We start from the raw sequence: 23,385 nt of genomic DNA, 5'->3' as shown, positions 1-23,385 counted from the left end.
GGCAAGGGGCAAGCAAAAGTGTGGGTGAGTCCTTACTATCACTCTTCCATTTGTTTATCACCACCTTGCTGATGCATTACAGTGGTGCTTCAGGTTACATATGCTTCAGGTTACAGACTCTGCTAACCCAGAAATAGTGCTTCAGGTTAAGAACTTTGCTTCAGGATGAGAACAGAAATTGTGCTCCGGCAGCGTGACAGCAGCAGGAGGCCCCATTAGCTAAAGTGGTGCTTCAGGTTAAGAACAGTTTCAGGTTAAGAACAGACCTCCGGAACAAATTAAGTACTTAACTTGAGGTACCACTGTATTCACTGTCCTACCCCTAGGAAAACTGAAAGTGATCCAGTGTAATGACAAACCCATAAAAGAACAAGGAGGATGACATCTTTCAGACCACTTAGTCCAGTTTCTGTTCCCATATACAAGCACTAATGAAAGAGGTAGGAAAAGTTGCCAGAGGAAGTTTTCTTGGACACAGAGAAGAGAGCAGAGCTGTCCCACTCCAAGGACGCAGACGAGAAAAAGTTCCAGCTACAAGACAGATCAAAAGCACACTTCTCTGCCTCTAATCTGCAAACACATGCAGAGAAACTCGCTCAGGCAACTTGCTTTATCTTCTACTGGTGGGTGCCACAAAAACATAACTCACCCTGACATGTTTGTGTGTTCTGTGAGGTGAAAAGCGTGTACCCAGAGAAACAGAGGCAAGAATAGGAGCCCTCATTGTTGAGGCAGTGGCCATTCCCATTGCATGGATTTCTCTCACATTCGTCAACATCTGAAACAAGAGGAGATAATCAAAGTCAGCTGGCATTACTATGCACCTCTGTCCTTCCTAGAGGTAGCCCAAGGGTTGTAAAACTGTAGACTGGAATCTAAAGACCATGCACGAAGTTTTCTCATCATCCCGACTATGCTCTGGCACTTCCCAACTGCATTCCCTGAACTTTCAAGTAGTCCTTTGGCTGGTACCTCGCTGCCCCAAATATACAATTCTCCCATATAAACAAAACCAGGTGTCAATGAAATACCAATGCAATAGGAGTGACTTGGATGCTGTCGGTAACCAGGGTAACACAAACAGGCATATCCTCCTGGCAAGTTCACACAGCTGCCTGGACCACAGATGTTGGGTGAAGAGGAGCAGGCACTCATTTCTAAGAATGAAGAAAGAATTGTCAGGAGAAGCAGTGAACACAGTGATTTCTCGGTTTTTAAAGCACATGAATTGTCCAAGGCTCTGGGAAGGTTTGTAAGCTGTCAAGGAGATTCTGAAGACCTCTTCCTATGTTCTTATTGATTTACATAATTGACTGCCACAAGATGTGGCAATAGCCATTGGTTTAAATAGTGCCAAAAGGGGATAGCATGGCATGCGCTGAACGATCAGTGTACAAAATTCTGTTTCCAGTAGTTTCCACTTTGGATTGCATCAATTCATTGTCAAGCTCATCAGGACAGTGGAACTCAACTCAGCAAGAGCTGAATAACAGCCACACCTCTAAACATTATTGGGGCTCATCCAGACTTCCTTTTGGAAAACGCTTTTCCAGGCACAGGTCTGTGTTTTCAAGAGTTTGGGGGGGTTGCCCCAGAGCTTTCCCCACAAAAAAAATCATCATTTACTGCTGATTTGAAGCAAATAACAATGCACAGAAACCCAATTGCTATTTCTCCCATCCAGTGAAAAAACACAGGTTTTCCTGGGGGAAACGCTGGGACAAAAAACCCCCAACAACATTCAGACACAGAGCTTTAAAGCCCAGACCTGTACCTAGAAACGTGACACAAAAGGAAGTTGGGACAATCTTGTCGTCCAACTAGCTTAAAAACAAACCCACTCAGACAAAAAGGCTATTGAGAGCCAGACTGTGAGAGAGAGGTTCTTTCCAAGAAAGTTTAATACGAAGTGTAAGGACATTGGTAGAACTACCAGACATTAGACAATGCTGAAATAACACAGCTGCCATTATCTAAGCAGTAAACATATTGTCTCTTGAGGTCACAGAACTTCCCACTCCACCAGAAAACCCCCATGACTCAGCTCTGTAAAGGACAAGAGACATCTTGCACATTTTCCTACCCTGTCTATTCAACAGCAGAGGTCCTAACTCTTCTGATCTTCACCATGCCATTGTCCATAAGTGCTCCTTTTTATATACTTCTGTGTTTGCTAGGAAGAGTCTATTTGATGCTGTTTGGTTTCTAGGCACTTTCCCTGCAGACTGTGTGCAGCATGGAAATGTGTATCTGGCAAGACTATGCTTGTCTGGGCCAAATTGGGAGCCTAGTCACCTATGTCATAAGGATCAAAGGGAAATTCACTGCGTCTTTCAAATACTAAAACACACACTATATGAAGCCTGGCCCAGCTGTTCTTTCCAAGTGAAGCTAGATAGTGCAAAACCTCTTTTTGAACTAGCATAAAAGCTAAGAGGCTGAGCTGTGAACCAGGAAGCACCTAGTTCAAATATCATCTGTGCCACTAGGTAGCTCTGGGCAAGCCTTTTCTCAGGTTCAAGAGGTTTTCTGTTTGTCCCATGCTTTCCAGGCATGGGTCTCAGCAGTTCTCTGTTTGCCTTGCCACTTTTCCAGGGCTGCTCTTTATTGCTGAATCAGAGCAAACATCCATCCGCAGAAAACCTGATGGATGTTTGCTCCAATTCAGCAGTAAAGAGCAGGTTTTCCCAAGGGGAAGTGCGAATGAGCCCCAAAACTTTCATTTTACAGTATGAGGAATAATAATACAGGGTTGTTGTACACATTGCTGAGATAAGGTCTGCGTAGTGCTTTGAACACTGAAAAAGCACCATATGCTAAGTATAACAGTTATTTGAAAATCTACAGGGATTTAGCAGGAAAAGACCCAGAATGGGATAGAAAAAGCTATGCGAGGAGGAGGCTATTTTCACAAGTAATACTCAAGAGCTATTATTAGGCTGGAATGCATCTTTTATAAGTGTTTAAGCAGAAGCAGGAAAGAAGATCAATGCATGTTCAGTTTTAAAATTCAGGCCAATGTAAGTTTTCATTGGAATTTTTAAAAAGTCAAAATGCAAAAATTAAAAGAACTACCATGTTTGAAAATGTGCTTAAAGCAAAGAGTTTGCTACATTTCCTTTTAAGATCAGTAAATGATGTCTTTCTCCTGCAGCCTAGTCTCTTGTGTGAGCCATATGAGATGCTTCATCTGCTGTCGGCTTCCCTTGCCCAGACAAACCCTGAGCGGTTGGCCAAAAACAAACCTCAGCCATGAGTTGTGGCTTGTTTGGAGTGAAGACAAAACACAAGACCAAGTTTGCATGTAATGTTAAGCCAAACCATAGCTTAGCTCTCAATAGAGTCTGAAAGCAGCAGCGGTGGCAATGAGGGAAGAAGAAAGTAGCCACAAATTTTTGTCTGTGCATCAGCAGGCTTAGTTTGGCTTTTTTAAAGCACAACTCCTGCCAAAAGAATCATGGGAACTGTAGTTTACCCCTCACAGAGCTACAATTCCCAGCACCCTTAACAAATTACAGTTCCCATGATTCTTGTTATGAAGGGAAGTATAGAAATGTAATAAATAATAATAATAATAATAATAATAATAATAATAATAATAATAATTAATACTTGGGCACTGCTGACATACCTGTAAATAGTGTTGCTACCTCTGTTGGAGCAGCATTCTCCCCTATAGATCCTGGAAGTGGCTGGGCAGGAAAATGGGGAGAAATCTTTACTACATCCACTGCAAAAGATATAAAGAGAAGTGAAACCAACTATGACCCAATTTTATCATTATTTGTTTATTAAATTTGTATGTTGCCTTTCATCCGAAGATCACAGGGCAGTTTCACAACATAAAAATACAAAATGAGAATGCAAAATACATAATAAAACAAAAACAAACCAATAATCCCCCCTCCCACAAACACATTTAAAAGGACATAGAATGCTACTCAGCCATGGTTATAGGGACATGTTTTTGCCTGGCGCCTAAAGATACATAATGAAGGCGGCAGGTGAGCCTCCCTGGGAAGAGCATTTCACAAATGGGGAGCCACCACAGAAAAAGCCCATTCTCATGTTGCAGGTTCTGAGTCAGTTCATATGAGGAGAGGCAATTCTTGAAGTACTGCGATCCTGAGCTTTTTAAGGTTTTATAGGTCAAAACCAGCACTTTGAAATTGGGCCTGGAAGCTAATTGGCAGCCAGAGCAGTCGGGCCAGGATTAGTGCAATATGCTCAAACCATCTTGCCTCTGTGAGCAACCTGGCTGCCGAATTTGGCACCAGCTGAAGTCTCCAAACCATCTTCAGAGGCAGCCCCATATACAATGCATTGCAGTAATGTTAGATAATGAGCAGGAATCCACTGGACAATGCAATCCTATCCAATGAATTCAGTGCAGCTTACTTGTGAATGTACATAAAATGTATAAACCTTGCAGATGGAACAGCAGGGAAGGATAGGTAGCTGTGTTGGTCTGCCATAGTCAAAACAAAATAAAAAAATTCCTTCCAGTAGCACCTTAAAGACCAACTAAGTTAGTTCTAGGTATGAGCTTTCGTGTGCATGCACACTTCTTCAGATACACTGAAATAGAAGTCACCAGACCCTTCTATATAGTGAGAAGGTGGGGAGGGGTATTACTCAGAAGGGTGGTGGGAATGGGTGATTGGCAGATAGCTGTGATGAGCCTGTTGACGACTCTTAACGACTGCAATAGGTCTTACAGGAAAAAGCAAGGGGTGAAAAGGTGAAAAATGGCTTTGTCATGTATAATGAGATAAGAATCCAATGTCTTTGTTCAGACCAGGTCTCTCCATGGTTATAAGTTTGGTAATAAGTTGCAATTCAGCAGCTTCTCTTTCCAGTCTATTTCTGAAATTCCTTTGTAATAGAACAGCTACTTTGAGATCTTGTATAGAATGTCCTGTCTCACTATATAGAAGGGTCTGGTGACTTCTATTTCAGTGTATCTGAAGAAGTGTGCATGCACACGAAAGCTCATACCTAGAACTAACTTAGTTGGTCTTTAAGGTGCTACTGGAAGGAATTTTTTTGTTTTGTTTTGAGCAGGGAAGGAGTTGGGGGAGGTCAAAAGCTTTTACAACACAATAGTAAAAATAAAATTGTTAAAAGAGGCAACATAATAATCCATGAAACTTGACAGATATGCAGCATCCTTAAACCTCATATTGAGTTTTGTATTAGTCGTGTGCTTTTAATTCATATTTATATATTATTCTTTTTAGTGATCCCTATGCATTTTTGTATATTACCACCTGAGAATTGCTTCCCATGCTGTTTATTAATACTTCTAATAGTGCCATCCTATGCACGTTTAACGTGGGAGCAAGTTTCACTAAACTCAGTCAGACTTGTGAGTAAACATACAGAGGATTGTACCGTAAATCAAACAAAACTTTTTAAAAAAATATCCTATGCAGCAGCCTGTAAAGCTACAACTAAAACACAAATTCATTTCGCAGAGCATCTTGTGAAAGATACAATATTTCCCAGACTCCTCCCACGCAACAGACTCAGTGTCTGCCCAGTTCTTCTGCCCAGAAATAACCACGTAATAAACTATAGACCGTATTTAGAAGAGCCCATTGGAAAAAAAACATTTTCCTTTTCCCAGGCACCAAAATTATCAGCACAGACTGAGATCTTTCATCCATTTTTTATTTTTTGGCTCCATTCTTATAGTTACTGGATTCAGCAAGTTACTTTGCAATTTACCTGGGCTAATATCAGTTTCTTCGATAACATCCTCTGCAACCTGTGAACAAAAAATAAAAATGCAATGATTGTCTGTACAGAAATCAGGCAGGATTCACTAATCAGGAAGAAGTAATTTCCCCAGTATAGGAGCTTTCTTCTTTATCTATTCCCTCTTCAGCGTATTGTATCATAGAGAAAGGTGTTGTTGCCAATTTACAACCCCCCCCCAGTTTATTAAGATGAAAATATCATCCTTAGTGAAGTGCAATCACACCCCAGGTACCTAACTTTGCTTAAATTCATCTACAATCATCTCATTCCAGGTTCTTTGACACACTAGTTTAATTCAACTGTCAAGTTCCACATCCTCCAAACCACAGATAGGGCTGTGCTGCATGATCAAGATGCTTGAAATGGGCCTCTGATTTTCCCTCTTAATCTCATTCTACATTCTTCAGCATCTTGCAGCCAGACATGCGTACTAATTATCCATTTTCAGCAGGTGCCAAAATAGACACTGGAAAGAAAGTAGCAGCAACATGAGATCAAACAGCTGCAAGAAAAAAATTCAGTGGGAAAACCCAACAGCTGTACAGGAAGACAATAACCTTTATTCTCAATGTGTTTCAACAGAAATCTTCTCTCAAGGGGTGTGGTCTCTGCAAATAAAACAGCTGGATTCACTCGCCTTAGTACTGATGGCCAGAAAACTTCCTCCAGAAAACCTGTTTATTCATCCTGATTCAAGTGCACAAAGCTTATATGGTGGGTAGACTATGCCTGCTCTTAACTGAACATTCATTCTGATTTGTTTATGGGGTGGTTATTTATCAATGAGCATTCACCCTGCATTCATCCAGATTTGCTTGCCGAGTGTTTAAATGTCTTCTTGTTAATCGTTTGTTCATTCTGCACTTTTCAGTGTATTTCCCCATTGCTTTTCTAACTGCAAGAAGTTTGTAGGTGGTTGGTTGTTTTTTTAAAGGGCACTTGTTGTGCTAGGTCAGTGTTTCTCAAACCTGGGTCTCCAGCTGTTTTCAGACTACAATCCCCATCATCCCTGACCACTGGTCCTGCCAGCTAGAGATAATAGGAGCTGTAATCCAAAAACAGCTGGAGACCAAAGTTTGGGAAACACTGTGCTAGGTCAACAGAGCCCTTTAATCCACTTTAGTTGAGCAAATCTAAACTTTTGGCATACACTTGAATCCCTCCCATAAAATACTGACAGTCTGGAGGCACCTTATGTTTCTGACAAAAGTCAACCATCTTCAAAATCATGACCGATGGACGTTTTCTGAGAAGGTGAGCAGATCCAATAGCCTTCTTTCATTGCAAAGACCACTTGCCTTTAAAGCATTTGTCCAAAATTGCATCTGCAGTAAAGGGTGCTGGGGGTTTAAGATTTAATAAATAATAAAATTTGGTTGTCCCATACAGCTGCTGTGGTGCTTTTTTTCATTTTGTTTGTTTTTTGTGTTAGAGAGGAAGCCTCTGTCAAAGACAGAGAGATAAGGATAACATGGAATGTGACTTTCCCTGGTTCTCGATAACCTTTGGGGAGTTCTCTGGGATGCTTGTTGTCAGTAGTGCGAAAGAGTCTTGGATACATTGCATAAGGTGTTTTAAAAGCTAGGCAATCAAACTCCTTCGCCTGCCAACACTTGAACTTCTGTTACGCTGCCTATAACAGAGTTAACACTTGTCTAAATCTGCTGCTGACAGAGTCTTCCATATTAACAACAGTAATTATACTTTTGGTGATAGGTGATCTTAACAACAACATAATGACATTAAATAATCAGGCTTTTGTTGCATATCTTTCTCCATTGTATCGATAAAACACAAAAGAAACGATGGAACACTCATACTATTGAAAAGAGATACTCTGAGACTTATCTTGGATATTAATTCAATTCTGACAGAGCACAAATTCCATCCAACAGCTATTAAAGAATTATAAGTCTATATTTTGACTTCTTACGGTACAATCTTAAGTGGGATGGGAAACTGGTGAAACAACTGCCACTTCTAAAGCTGTGCCACCTTTTGCTGGTTAAGGTGTTAGATGTTAGGGGTGTGTGCATGTTTGTGTGCAGCAGATATTTTGTCCTTCCTCCCACCCACGTGATTTAAATCCACATGGTTTCCAGTGGAGAAAAGGGGGGCTGCTCCAGGCTGAGGTGGGGGGCACTGGTTCTGGTGTCTCTTTCTAATGAATGAAGGGGACTTGGGTACAGCGGGTTGAAATTGCTGCCATCCTGTCCATGCCCTGCTCCTGGAATGCTTGTTTCAGTGCCCATCATCCAAACTGCCCTCCACAGAGATATGTGCCTGTGGAGGTATCTGCCAGGGCAGTGGAGGTCTCTGTAAAGGGCATGTCCCTCCACCAGAAAAACTCTGCTCCAGCTCTGAAGAGGCACCTTTGCTCCATCCCAGCACCCTTTAACCAGCAGCAACGATCGCTGAATGGTGAAGTTAATTTCCCCATGCAATATGCCAGATGTTTCTGAATCCTTCTTTCATGTTCCTTCCATCCTAGCCCTCTTCAACCTACAGTTAGGGTTGCTCTAAAATGAAGTTAATTTCACTGTGCAACGTGGCAGACTTTTTAGAAGCATTCTTTCCTTTCCCAATATGTCCCGAAAGCAATTTTAGCAGCTGCTAAGATATCCATTATACACTTTGTTTCTTCCTGTCTTTCAAATGGCCCACTAAAAATAGGGCTTGATTGTTCTCTGCTCTACACCTTAGGATCTGGTATATCACTTCTAAAAAACACATTTCAAGTCTTTATTTATTTATTTTTAAATGAGGACTTTACAAGGATGGATTTACAAGGTTATCTTTGAACCCTAAGGTGGATCTTCCATATCACTTTTTATTAAAACTTCAGGAACTATTTACTGAAAATGTTTTATTCTTCATTCAGTTTTTAAACTACACATTTGCTATGCATATCCCAAACATTAAGGGTATGCTCACATTAGCGCTTACCCTGTATTCTGTAACACTCCCACTGCTATTTCTGAAGCCATACTCACATGGCATTAGCCACAATTCATATTGATCCTGTAGTTTCCTGACAAACACTGTTGTTTGAGGCACAGACACCCCAAAACCAGCTTCAATCCAACTAGAAAACTGGATGCGGAGTAAACAGTAATGTGAATATTTCAGACAGTCATTGCACATGTGCAGATGACAGCATCATGAACAAGAGGGGAATGGGGAAACCCAAAAAGCCATGTACATCAGATAAAGGTATTCCTACCCCCTCTCTGACATGAACAACCCTGTGCAAATGTGGTTTGAAACACAGCAAGGAAAAATGACTTCACTGCATTTTAAGCCTCTAACGTGAACATAAGCTGCTAGCAGCAGAAATTTTACTCACCTGATCTTCTTCAGAATCCCCTGTAAAATGACATAAGAGAATTGAGTAAATTAATTAAGTAAATTTGTAAGTGCAGTCAGAATTCACTTTGGAATTCAAATTCCCTTGTTTGGTTTTGCACAAATGCTGCTTTGCTCAAGACTTGAACTAGCTTGGTGGCTTCAGGGAAGCCCTCTGCTTCCTTAGCTCCAGCCCTCCCCACCTCCCAGCAATGCTATTTATTTCTTTTCTTACCCTTATATCCTGCCTTTCTTCTGTCCTGGAAACCAAGGCGGCACAGATGTGGTTCCCATGTACATATTTATTTATAAGATTTCCTACCCACCCTTCACTGTTAAGGTCTAGGGCAGCTTGGACCAGTGTAATCATACAATTATAAAACAGTTAATGTACATGGTTAAAAAAACAAGTAAGCCAATTCCAGAAAAAAAGCAGCACAGTCTAGATCAGGCATAGGCAAACTCGGCCCTCCAGATGTTTTGGGACTACAATTCCCATCATCCCTGACCACTGGTCCTGTTAGCTAGGGATGATGGGAGTTGTAGTCCCAAAACATCTGGAGGGCCGAGTTTGGGGATGCCTGGTCTAGATTGAACAAAACAAAGAAGAGGTGGAGCCCACAAAAATGCCTTAATTATCAAGAGGCCAGGGTAGAAAGGTACATTTTCAGCATACAATAGAAGATGTCTAATGAAACTAGATGCTAGAACCCCATAGGCAGGGAGTTCTATAATGCTGAAAACAGCATTTTAAGAATTAATAGGGTAATGCAGGTGAAGTGATTGAACACTTAGGTATGCTATATAAAAAGTAAGTATTTTTATTAGCATATCCATGATTGCAGCATTCGTTTCTGAGACCATTAGCCAGATGCAAGGTACTTGGATATGCTTGGGACTGCACCCTACACACCCATCCTATACGCTGAAGAGTGTGACGTAAACCTCCCCAAGATTCAAGAACAATCAACAAGGTCAGGGAAGATGGGCATTGGTATCCTGAAACATCTGAAGGGTGCCATGTTGGCAACTCCTGTTCTACCAGAACCAGGGCCTTTTCTGTAGTGGTCCCCAAACCTTGAATTACCCTCCCCTCAGGATGATTAATTTGCTTGCCTCTCTGTCATCTTTTTGTAACTGGACAAAAGTATACCCTTTTTATGTTCTATGCATGTCCACATATCAAAAGGGGCCGTGCTGCCACATGCCACAGCGCAATGTGTGGGTGTTTGTGGTAGGAAACAGCAGTGTAGCATGGCTGCCCCATTCGCAACCTGTGTAGTGTGTGAAGGGCACTTGTCTTCACGATCTAAGCCATTTCAAGGAGTTTTAGTGGGGTAGGAAAGCTGAAAATAATGCCAATATATTTCACATCTGGCAACCAAAGCACCCCTTTCGTTTCAGATAAGTACATGGGTAGACGAGTCTTGAAAGCCTGTGACATGAATTTCATGGCCTTCTAGCACCTATGGTGGCTCATTTACTGGAAGTGATGTATTTAGTGTTAAGTCTGGAAGTGTATACTCACTTCTGACCAAACTAAGCCTCCTACAGCAAAATATACATCAGTTTGCGCTAGAGGGCCATGAAAATTTGTGCCCCAGGCTTTTTAGACTCGTCTACCCAGGTACCCTAAAGGGACCCGGGTGGCGCTGTGGTCTAAACCACAGAGCCTAGGGCTTGCCGATCAGAAGGTTGGCAGTTTGAATCCCCGTGGCTGGGTGAGCACCCGTTGTTCGGTCCCAGCTCCTGCCCACCTAGCAGTTCAAAAGTACGTCAACTGCAAGTAGATAAATAGGTACCGCTCCGGTGGGAAGGTAAACGGCGTTTCCGTGGGCTGCTCTGGTTCGCCAGGAGTGGCTTAGTCATGCTGGCCACATGACCCGGAAGCTGTCTGCGGACAAACGCCGGCTCCCTCGGCCTATAGAGCAAGATGAGCGTGCAACCCTAGAGTTGTCCGTGACTGGACCTAATGGTCAGGGGTACCTTTACCTTTACCTTTTTACCCATGTACTATCTGAAACCAAAGGAACACATTGGTTGCTAGACGTGAATTTATTTCAGCTTTCCTACCCCACTATTTTTTGTTGCTGTGCCATTTGTTTGGTTCCTGCTTGTTTTATTAAATGTTACTGTTTTGTTATCTGTTTCCACCGTAATTGTTTTCATGCTAGTATTATTGAAGCTTCATCATGGAAGGAGGCCTGATGAACTCGTTTGAGATAACGCAGTCCTGAAGTGCTTTCGTGTGCAAGTTTAGAAGACTCTTGAAACCATTCCAACACTGGAAATTTGTGAACTGCCTGGAATTCACTCAAACCAGTTGGATTCACACGAATATTACTTTACCCTTTCCTGCGGAGGTGTCAGGCCCCGGGAGCGCGTCGACCACATCACCACGCAAGACCTCCTGCAGCTGTTGCTGCCTTACTGCCCAGCTGGGAAGCCGACCACTGTTTTTGCTCTGCTCCTCTGAGCTGAGCGGGAGCTCGTCTGCTTCTGCTTTTCTCATGGACATTCGAATGTCAGAGCTGGAGTAAGTGTAGCCGTGCCCTGCAGGGCAAATCTCCTTAAAGGCTTCTGCAAAGAAAGGAGAGATATACAAGATATACAATCTGATGACGCAGAGAAAAGGAAAGCTACAAAAGTAATAGCCGAGAGCACAAAGACATCTCTCGCAATCTAATCCATTAGTAAGGATACTGTTGTTTTTCTGCTATCCCGTTCAGGCATGCTGGGCCATGTTTCCTCTTCTTTAGTCTATTTAAAGTATCTGCCACAATCGAAACACAGTTCTCTGACATGGGTAAAACATGTTTAGACTACACCCACTTGGAACCAGAACTGAAGGCTGAAAGTTGCCAGCAAAAAGAAAGATGTTTGCAGGGCTGGGTGTATTATTAGTAAATGCAAACTACTGTTAACCGATACTGGAAGCTGGCTGCCCTTTTTCTCAGAGTTGACAATAAAATATAACCACATGGAAACTCGCTCTGTGTGTGTCTCTCTCAAAGAGAGGCAGCTGTGGAACAAAAGGGCCAAGGGATCTACTGCTTGTTAAGGCTGCATCAGAGTCGAAGGTCAAACAAACAGACATAAAGTTCCGCAAGCCCCAAACCCCCTTTTAATTCATCACTGTAGGTTTTGGGCATATCTGATATGGCCATCCACAAAGTTCATTTGGCAACACAGGCCCTGCCCTGCTTCACCACAGAGTGATGTAAACAAAAAAGAAACCATGTATGTTAAAGACGTTGGAAAGGATGAATGCTTACTATTAAATTAGCTAATTTAATAATAAATATCCATTCTTTCCAGCATCTTTCAGAAACATTTTTTTTCTTTTTGTTTACATCGTTGCTGCTTGGAACCACATAAAAAACAGGAAGCATCCAGAGTGAATCAGCCTGCTTCAGGCAGCGCCACAAAGGGCAGGGGGCTAGATGAAGGCAGGAACTGGTGTCTGAAGATTTTTAAAAGTGTTGGTCCCAGAGGCAGTAGGTGGTGTTTCAAACCTGCTTCAGGTGGCAAAGTGTCTCGGGGTGGCACAATGTTCAGAAGTAAATGCGCATGACATTTTAGAGACCATTTCCCAGCACTTAATGAGAAATGCTAAACTGGTTCATGTCTGGTGCAGCTTGAGAACTCACTGACTGCAACTGCAGAAAGGCAGAAGACTTCATAGTGCAGGCATAACCAATACAAGGCCCTCCAGTTGTCGCTGGACTACAACTCCCATAATCCCAAACTATTTGTCATGCTGGCTAGGGCTGATGGGAACTGGAGTCCAACAACATATGGAAGGCACCACATTGGCTACCCCTGTCACAGTATCTGCAAAGAGGTGCAGGAAGGGGCAAAGTCTTATTGTAAGGCAGTGTTATATCAGGGCTGAGAGGCCATACTTATAATTCTCTATTCCTCTCAGTTTGTCATGCTCTGCTTATGTGCCACTGGACTAATCTGGTTTCTTTCTTTTATTCTTTCTTAATTTTTATTTACAAATTTAAGAAGGAAAGAACAATTAAAATTAAAGGAGAGAGGAAAAAACAAAACAATAATAATATACAAATAATCATTATAATAACAGTAGACCACCATCAGCTTACATTGTGGATGCAGTGACCATCAGTACACAAATCTTACTTAAAACATATAAGTTAATATAAGCCTTCTAGATGTTCAAGTATGTATCCGTGTGACACTAATGCCTATATGAAATATGTTTGAATGCAGTCAGGGCAGGGAGGTCATCAGATTGTGCAATAGACAAGGAGGTATAAGTCTTTTAGCCACCATAAGGGCTTGCAAAATCCACTTCTGTTGTCCATTGGTTAACTAAGATACTAAAGTAAAGGTAAAGGGACCCCTGACCATTAGGTCCAGTTGTAACCGACTCTGGGGTTGCGGCGCTCATCTCGCTTTATTGGCCGAGGGAGCTGGCGTACAGCTTCCGGGTCATGTGGCCAGCATGACTAAGCCGCTTCTGGCAAACCAGAGCAGCGCACGGAAACGCCGTTTACCTTCCCACCGGAGCGATACCTATTTATCAGTTTGCACTTTGATGTGCTTTCGAACTGCTAGGTTGGCAGGAGCTGAGACTGAGCAACAGGAGCTCACCCCGTCACAGGGATTTGAACCACTGACCTTCTGATTGGCAAGTCCTAGGCTCTGTGGTTTGACCCACAGCACCACCCATGTCCCTCCAACTAAGATACTTTAGGCATATAATTTTAAAGTACACAAACATCTACAGATATCATGGATTTTGCCAAATTGAGGCAAGTAACAACATCAGATCAAAAGGAATATATCACTGGAGAAGCCCTCATCACATGCCTCTAAGTTAAAGGCTTTATAATCCCATTTCGTGCAGAGAATTGCAAATGGTATTGCTGGTCTGATAAAGAGCCGGAAGACCCTAAGTAGCCACCAGTTTAAAATTTGCAGAACGTGAAAGGGCAGGAGGAAAGGTCCAAAAGAACAAGCAGAGTTTTTACCAGATCCTGGTAATGGACACGTCTCACAATTTCTTCCCCACCCTTTGCCAACACGACTACAGCAGCAGATCTGCTTGGTGATGTGCTGATTGAGTGGCAGGACACAGACTCCCCCAACCGTTGAGCGATAGCACAGCCCCTGCTCTGTGGAAACTGCTTTATCCGCTGAAACACAAATGGTTGATTAGTCAGCTTTTGAAAAGCGAAGATTTTCAGTGCAATCCTACGAATGTTTACTCAGTAGTAAATCCTACTGTGCAATGGGATTTATTCCCCAGTAAAAGTGAATTATCCTATGACACTTACTGGAAGCCCAGTTGAACACAGTGGTTTTACTTTTGAGTAAACATGTATAGGGATCATACTGTTAGGCTCTTCTTGTTGATCTCCAACAATTGTTCACTCCTTCACCAATAGTGAAAGTGAAGGCAAGAAAAACAGTGGAGCTATTTTAATACACATTTAATTGCATTGAATTCAATGTCAAGAAGTACCGGTATTTCAGATGCTTAATTTCCTCATGCTTTAAGATGAAGAGTTGATTAAAACACTATTCTACCTTGAGATTTGAATCTATGGATCATCTCTTGCTTAGTTTGCTAATAAAGAAGCTAGCTAAAAAGTTCACCATCAAACAGTTAAGAATCTTTGCCAGATCATAGAGTTAGGTAACTCATGCCAAAGGTTTTGCAACAAGACTGTGCAAGACTTCAGATTTCAGTTAAGATTTCAAATTAAATTCTTAATGAGAGGAGCAGAGCAGTGTTGCTTTTGTGCTTAGATTTAGCAAATTTGAGTCTGCTTTGGGGAAATTTTCTTGAACCGACTATAACATGTCGTAGGAAACTATAATGAAGGCAAAATGGATCAGGACACAGGCAAAACCGGGAAATTCACTTTAAAAGAGAGAAGCAGTGCAGCTTTAAATATTAGGGGGTCTTTTGCCCAAGGCGGGACAGTTAGCAAGTCTCCTTTGGTTCATAATGATGACATCATCCTTATGGGCAGAAGCTAAAGGGAAAGCATCTTCCTCTTGTTCTAGAGCAGGCATCCCCAAACTCGGCCCTCCAGATGTTTTGGGACTACAATTCCCATCATCCCTGATCACTGGGAATGATGGGAGTTGTAGTCCCAAAACATCTGGAGGGCCGAATTTGGGGGTGCCTTTTCTAGAGTAATCATCTCTGGCACATGGTGTAACTGCCCAGGATTGATGGCTATTGCCCACTCCTTCAAACTCCTTATGATCCAACCCATACAGTTATTGTGCTAATGGGAAAAAGACGAATAAAGTGGGGGGGAGTTGTTATGGTCTATCTGGGGACACTTACAAATACAGTGACTGCGGGATGGGTCCAGCATGGTTCCAGCCTTACAAGTGCAGAGGAAGCTGCCGCGAGTGTTCACACATTCTGCATCTTTGCATATGCCAAATATTAGACATTCATTGATATCTATAAAAGGTGAACAGAGAGAACAAGATTAGCCAACCTATTCTGGTGCTGCCCACAAATGGCACTGCAAGGAGGATCTGCAAAGGGAACAAGTCCTGGTGTGACAGAGCAGAGACGATGGAATCACCAAGCAAAAGAGAATGTTGGGGGGGGGGGTTTCACAGGTGGAGGCCACATGTAAAAACAGATATAAAAAGGTAGAGCTGTTAAGGAAAGGTTGAGAGGCAGTTGACTTTGTGAGGGCTACCTATTCATTACTCTGAAGAGCCAGATTCAGTAATGGGCTAGATGAGGGCCAGAAACGTGAAGCTAAATCCTGACAAGATGGAGGCACTGAGATGAAACAGTTCTTGTGCCCTGGAACCTGGTGTTCAGTTAGTTCTGGGTGGGGTTACACTCTCCCTGAAAGAGCAGCAAAGCCATTTGGGGGGCCAGCGTTTTCACTTGAAGCCAAATGTCTTTTACCAGCTTCAGTTGGTTCACTGAGCCTGGTGATTCCTAGACAGAAATAGGCTTGCTACTGCGATTCCCACTCTGGTAGCCTCTCAGCTGGGATATTGTGATGTGTTACATGGGGTTGTCCTTAAAAGACAACCTAGAAGCTTCAGTTGCTGAAGAATCTGGCTACCAGAATTTTGTCTGGTGCAGTCAGGGTTGCTCATATTACGACACTGACTGCCTATTCAGAATCCAATTTAAGGTGATGGTCTTCTCAAGTGCTAAATGGCCTGGGGCATTTATCTGAGGGAACAACTCTTCTCCTACCAGCCTGCCTGTGTCCTCTGTAGAGGCTCTTCTTCAAGTACCCTCTTCAACAAAGGTACATTATGTAGTCACAAAGAAGACAGCTTTTTTCTGTGGTATTGGCCCAACTTTGGAGTGCCCTCTGGTGCTGTCCAATGCTGCAATGCAATCTTTTTTGAACCATGTTAAGACCTTAAGGACAAAAGAACACAAGAAGAACCTGATAGATTAGGCCAGGCATCCCCAAACTCAGCCCTCCAGCTGTTTTGGGACTACAATTTCCATCATCCCTGACCACTGGTCCTGTTAGATAGGAATGATGGGAGTTGTAGTCCCAAAACAGATGGAGGGGCGAGTTTGGGGGTGCCTGGATTAGGCCATTGGCCCATCTAGCCCAGCATCCTGTTCTCACAGTGGCAAACCAGATCCCTGTGAGAAACAAGTGAATGGAACATGAGCACAAGAGCACCCTCTCCTCCTGTGGTTTAGGTATTATAGATGGTATTGTAGATGGAACTACCTTCTTTGTTCCTTTAGCCTGTCTTTTATCTTGTTTATTCTTTCTTTAAAAAATGAATGTTGTGTTCAAGGAAGGAAGAGGCATGATCACAGTTCAGAGCATTTGAGGAGGCATGAAGGTGGACCAGTGCAGTGAAGGAGGTGGATTGGAGAGAGGGGGCATGGTCTGAGGAGAGTCCCAAGGACTGGACAGAGAACCCAGGCCTGAGGTTCCCCACTCCTGATAAACAGAATCAGGCCATTAGTTCTACCTAGCCCAGTTTGAGGTTCTATCTTATACTGTAGGGCTCAGAACACTCTTAATTCTCTTCCTCCCAAAGTAATCAGTCACACAAGATGTGGTATGGATTTCCAATTTAGGGCAACTTTATAATTATAGGATGGAGATATTATATATATATATATATATTCATTCTGTTTTACAATTTAAAATGTTCCCTTCTTCTGTTTCCATGATTCATTTTACCTTTCATAAATCCCTGCATATTTTTCAAAAACTATACCATTCAGTATTCCATTATTGCATCCATCAAAACTTGTTGAACTTCTCTTAATCCTGCCAGTGTTTCAGCTGCACACAATTATTTCCCATATAATCCATAAACATTTTCCAGTCTTCTTTAAGCGTATCTTCTTCTTGTTCTCTTATTCTATATGTTAAGTCTGCAAGTTGAGCATATTCTGTCAACTTAACTTGCCATTCTTATTTAGTTGGGACCTCGCTTGTTTTCCATTTATAGACTAACAAAACACTGGCCGCAGTAGTAGCATACACAAATAACCTTAATAATTATAGTTTTAAAACCATATGCCATATCATGTTCTTGCCCTTCTCAGGACCTTTAAAGGCATTTTCACACAAAACTTAAATTACTTTTGAGCTCTTAGCTATTTATGCGAATGTCTCATCATACAGAAAATAAGAGGAGAGGCATCTGCAACGATAATGAGTTTTCTGGACTATGTACATTATACCTTCACACTACAATTCCAGTTGAAACATGAATCACTTAAAAGGAACTCTAAAGCAGCTTTGGCTTGAATCTTGATTGTAATGTGAATGCGAACACATCCTAGCCATAATGCTAATCTCTTTGCGGATGCTTCTCCTAGGCCTCCTTTTTCTGCATCAACATCAGATAAACATTAACACAAAGCTTGACATATGAAAACACTCTAAGCCACATGTGTGCAAATGTCACAAATGGGTCACGAGTGATCATTCCTTTACGTGAGCAGTTGGGGGCGCTATTTGCACATGATCCGTTGACGGGATGGCCACGCTACAGCATTAGGTAAAATAAACATCTTCCTGTAATAATGGGGAAGATTTGCATGAGAATTTGGAAGCACAGATTGGTGGGGAGGGCTCCAGATCTCAAGGAGCTGTCAGAGAAACAGAATGTGCTAAATTGCTCTGCACCAACCCACCACATGACCTCTGGCAAGTTCTTTCCACTTGCCATGCCAGCAGCACAATTGGGCTTTATGGCCTCTGACCGAAAGGGTCAGGCGATGTTTGCTAATCATGGCGAAGCTCCCAGAAGTGGCAGATGCCTGCGAAGAACTATGATCGACGACACACCAGGAGGGAAGAGGTAACAGCTTCTTTTGGCCCCATCACTCAGTAGTGTCACCAACAAGGGGCCCAAAGAACTTGCTTACAGCCCAGCTGAGGTATATGGTATGCCCCCAACAGACCAAAGGGGAGAAGAGGCCCTTTCAATTGTGTCAGGTTTTGAGAAAACCAGGTTTCCAAAGATTTGGGGAGAGAGTTCTTTCAATGATGGCCAGAGGGAACAAGAAACACAGAATAGGTAGCTATTAATGGACTAGCCTCTACTGGTCAAGACAATGCAAGTTGCAAGATGGAAAGGATTGTAACCACAGAACAATGGGTAGAATTTGATGTTGTGTTAAGGTGACTGTTCCATAAGATCAAGCATTTTAGCTGGCCAGACACAACAGTCCCCCCTCTCCTCTCCCCATGCACTGTTCTGGGTGACCTCCCCCACTCCTAGGGCTATTTTTTGGGGGGGGGGGAAGCAATGTTGCTCAAGCAGAATTCCTTGCACAGGGCTTCCACTTATGGGATTTGTTAAGTGAATCCCACCCAACATTGCTGAATGCTTGGTTGAATAGATAGCTGTGCTGTCTGTGCCATTCAAACCTGTGCTACTTAAAATTACATTGAAAACAAAGGCAATTACAGGCAGCCCCCAATATGTGAGGGTTCCGTTCCAGGTCACTGCAAGCTTACGTAAAATCGTGTGCAATTGAAACACCTTGTTCCACCCCCGCTCTGCCCCACCCCGCCCCCATTTTCCCCTTTTAGTGATATCTTTTATGACATTTCGGGGTCACTTCTGGGTTCAGTGCCATGCGCATGTGTGCAATCACGCACATTATCGGTCGCACCCAAAACAGGAGTTTTCTGTATATGAAATCTTATTCAGTGGATTGTGGAATAGTTATCGCCCCATTCTTCTTGCTGAATATTCTTAGCTGAATGTCCTTAGCAGTAAAAGGACACACATTTTCCATAAGGATTATCACATGGGATCTGTGAGCATTTTTATTGCCCAACATTTGAAATTTGCCTGCTAATACTGTGTGTGTGTAGTGAGGAAAAGATCCATGGCACATGCTCAGAGGAACTCTAATCTTTCTGTTTTACTTCCCATTTTCCAGAATGAGGCACTCCTTGCACATAATAATAATAATAATACCTTTATTGTCAATGTACAACATGTACAATGAAATTAACTGAGCCTCCCCCCCTCACACAAACAATCAATCACATTGCACTCTGTGTACTTGTCACACAACACACATGGCTCAAATTAAGCCCTGTCAGCATGAGAATATGCACATAGTGTAATGTCTGAACTCTACCACTGCTGAAGGGAACTGGCATTTTTTCTCCTTAGTGCATGGTGGATGAGACAATAGCACAATGGCCAAGCAAAAGCAATGCATGCTAAAAGCCAAAGATCAATCTCTGGCATCTCCAGGTAGGATTGGGAAAGAATCCTGTCTAAAACCACAGAGTCTTTGTCAATCAGCCTAGACAAAACTGATCCAGATTGACAAATGGCCTGATTTAGTATAAGACCGCTTTATATGGCTGTGTTAGCAAAAGAATGGAAGAAGAAGAAAAACTTGGTTAACCATTCATTTGTTGGCTCTTTTCCAGCTTGGCAACAGAAGCAGAGCCAAAGACCCTGAAAAATTAGCTTTAAGCATCTCGTTTACTCTTCTCCTCCCCCCCCCCCACATGGGGAGGATCCCAGGCATACTGTGTGGTCTCATTCCAGTGCTCATTGAGCCAAATGGCTCCGAGTGCCTAGGCAAGGCCTTCAGATCCAGATTCTGGGCAAAATGTGGTCTGCCGGGCACACACTCCACAGTTGCCAGAAGGTGAACCAAGAGCAAACACAGCAAAGAGCTCCTAAAAATAGAAGGCTATATGCAGGGCAGAGGGGAATGGAGGAGGCAGTGTAGCTTTTGAGCGCTGGATTAAAGAAGGCTAAGATCTCCCTCTCCATTAATAATAATAATAATATAATAATAAATTTTATTTATACCCTGCCCTCCCTGGCCAGAACCGGGCTATGGGCAGCTAACATCAAAATATAAATACATTAAAACATAAAATTCAGCAATCGACTGAGATACAGCTTAAAATCGGATTAAAATCACATAAAATCAGATGGCAACCCACAAATTATAACTATAGGGGTTGGGAGCCTTAAATACTCACCAGGCTCAGCTATTTATATGAGCCGGTGAGAAGAGTTAAAGCGGCCTCTTGTATGCAGGGTTCTGTAAGAAGAGAGGGGTCAGACTGGGCCCCGACCAAAGGCCGTGTGGAACAGCTCCATCTTGCAGGCCCTGCAGAAAGATGGCGAAGTCCTGTAGGGCCCTGGTCTCTTGCAGCAGACCATTCCACCAGGCTGGGGCCAGGGCCGAAAAGGCCCTGGCTTTGGTCGAGGCCAGTCTAACCTCATTGAGGCCAGGGACCTCCAAGATGTTATTGTTTGTGAACTGTAAGGTCCTCTGCTGGGCATACCAGGAGAGGCGGTCCTGCAGGTACAAGGGTCCCAGGTTGTATAGCGCTTTGAAGGTTAGAACCAGCACCTTAAACCTGACCCTGTACGCCACCAGGGGCCAGTGCAGCTGATGTAGCACTGGATGGATGTGGTCCCGTGGTGAGGACCCCGTAAGCAGTCTTGCCGCAGCATTCTGCACCCGCTGGAGTTTCTGGGTCAGCTTCATGGGCAGCCCCGCATAGAGCAAATTACAATAATCAAGCCTGGAGGTGACCATTGCATGTATCACAGCAGCAAGATCAGGGCAAGAAAGGTAAGGAACCAACTGCTTAACACGGCAGAGGTGGGAAAATGCCGCCTTTGCTGTAGCTGTAACCTGCGCCTCCATAGAGAGGGAGGTGCCGAGGGTTACACCCAGACTCTTGACAGAAAGTGCTGGCACTAATTGTGCCCCAGCAAGGGATGGGAGTTTGCCCCCCAACCCCATGTCGTCTCAACCCAACCAGAGGACCTCTGTCTTTGAAGGATTTAGCTTCAACCAGCTCCCACACAACCATCCAGCCACAGCTTCCAAATATCTGGTCAGTGTATCTGGGGCCGGATCAGGATGGCTGTCTATCAACAGATAAAGTTGGGTGTCATCAGCATATTGATGACAACCCAGCCCAAAACTCTGAACAAGCTGGGCAAGGGGGCGCATAAAGATGTTAAAGAGCATAGGGGAGAGAATTGTGCCCTGTGGCACTCCACACACCAAGGGGTGCCACGACGACAACTCCTCCCCTTGCGCTACCCTCCGTTCCCAGCCTGACAGGAAAGAGCGCGGCCATTGTAAGACTGTGCCCTGAATCCCCATGTCTGCAAGGTGGTGGTCCAATAGTTTGTCGTCAATCATGTCGAAGACTGCTGACAGATCTAGAAGAATCAGCAGCCTAGACCCGCCTCGGTCTAGCTGCCAACAGAGATCATCTGTTAGGGCAACTAGGGCCATCTTGGCCCCATGTCCAGGGCAAAAGCCAGACTGAAATGGATCCAAGGCCGATGTTTCATGCAGAAACCTACCAAGCTGTTCAGCAGTTGCCTTAATTACCTTACCCAGGTACGAAAGGTTTGAAACCGGGCGGTAATTGGATAGATCCGAAGGATCTAATGATGTTACCATAAAAGCAGACGCACTATTGCCTCCTTCAACTCCCCTGGGAATGCCCCCCCCCCCCCGGAATTAAGCAATGTAGTCCCCCATACATCTCTGATAAGAAAGCCGCATAGAGTCAGTTCAAGTATGGAGTTAAACAGCCACTCCAAACCCACATTCATGTGTTGTGTCAATAAACAGGTTCGGGAGTATGCACTTGCCAACTTAGTATGCCACTCATGCACAGAGTGCGACCTATTTATAAAGTCTCTCTCAGAAAGTGTCAACGCCTAAATACATTATACCTGCGCTGCACTATATTTGTGAGGCCTGAAGATCACCGACCAGGAAATCAAGCCCACTTTCAATAAAACACAAGTTTAGATATTTGTGCTTTTTTTAAAAAAATACATTAGGGCCCAAGAATCTCTCTGCTGCAATAGCTCAGAGTTTGTCAATGTGGCCTTTGTGAGCACAGGTTCCACAGCAGCAGGGCATATCAAAATGAATGTATGCAGCCCTGGCAATTAGAGAAGGGGTGGTAGTAATGGTAACAGAGTGGAATGGCAAGGACAGGCAATCATGGTTTACAAATCAGCTATGAGCCAGAAAGGTTGAGACCCACAGAATTGTGGTGATTTGCTAATCAGTTCAATATGAGAGGAATTCCATGCTAAAGGAAACATGTCAAGAGAACATCCATCAATGGAATTGCACAAATCCAAGCTAAGACTCTGCATTACGCCATCCAAGTAGAATCTCACAGCTTATTGTAAGGGGGGGGGGAGATCATAGAGAAAGAACGACGACATTCCTGCCACCACTATGACGAGACACTGGGCTTTACGCTTTGAACAGCATCTGGAATGTGCACTAAGAACAAGTAAAAATTGTCAGAGAGGCCCTGCCCAATGCCAATTTCATCTCAAGATGCATTAGCAAAAATGTAAGAGGCATACAGCCCTCATTTGACCTAAAGAAAAATGGATTTTTAAAGCAAGGATCCATCTGTACTATGGCTTCGAAGCAGAACTAACCAGCATTCATCCAATGTGCATCCGGTCACATACATACTTTTGCAAGCATTTGTATGCACATTTACCGCAATGATGTGCATTTTAAACATATTGTTTGGTGGGAGAACTACACCGTAAAATTCAGAGAAGTGTAAATTTTGAAGGATAGCTGTGTTTCAGTTTGTAGAACTGCAGATTAGGTCATTTTGTATTAAAGTGCAAACAAATCGAATTTCTCCTCCATGCATAATCCTCCATTACTTTACAGAGCACATTCCAGCTCTTGGAACCATATATAAACCATTGGTGTGGATATAAAATTGTATGACCCATCTCATACACTTATGTAATAAGATG

At 43.2% G+C, this 23,385-nt stretch overlaps 1 protein-coding gene across 3 annotated transcripts in view; it reads right to left on the bottom strand.

Moving 5' to 3' along the window:
• Nucleotides 1-23,385, bottom strand: part of LTBP2 (latent transforming growth factor beta binding protein 2) — a 129,689-nt gene that overhangs the window by 27,250 nt on the left and 79,054 nt on the right. For 2 of the 3 annotated variants that reach the window (XM_083740817.1, XM_083740818.1), the window contains 7 exons: nt 15,440-15,562; nt 14,109-14,273; nt 11,444-11,688; nt 5,731-5,770; nt 3,632-3,730; nt 1,032-1,157; nt 650-778 (listed from right to left, as the gene is read on the bottom strand). In XM_083740817.1, coding sequence (XP_083596943.1) covers nt 650-778; nt 1,032-1,157; nt 3,632-3,730; nt 5,731-5,770; nt 11,444-11,688; nt 14,109-14,273; nt 15,440-15,562 — 927 coding nt within the window. Of the gene's footprint in view, nt 1-649; nt 779-1,031; nt 1,158-3,631; nt 3,731-5,730; nt 5,771-9,109; nt 9,130-11,443; nt 11,689-14,108; nt 14,274-15,439; nt 15,563-23,385 lie in introns of all 3 variants that reach the window. The other variant, XM_083740816.1, reaches the window with a different exon arrangement.

The sequence above is a fragment of the Podarcis gaigeae genome (genome assembly GCF_964106915.1).
Source record: "Podarcis gaigeae genome assembly, chromosome: 1".
NCBI lineage: Eukaryota > Metazoa > Chordata > Lepidosauria > Squamata > Lacertidae > Podarcis > Podarcis gaigeae.
The sequence above is the reverse complement of the archived record's forward strand: the minus strand, read 5'-3'. Positions and strand labels throughout refer to the sequence as shown.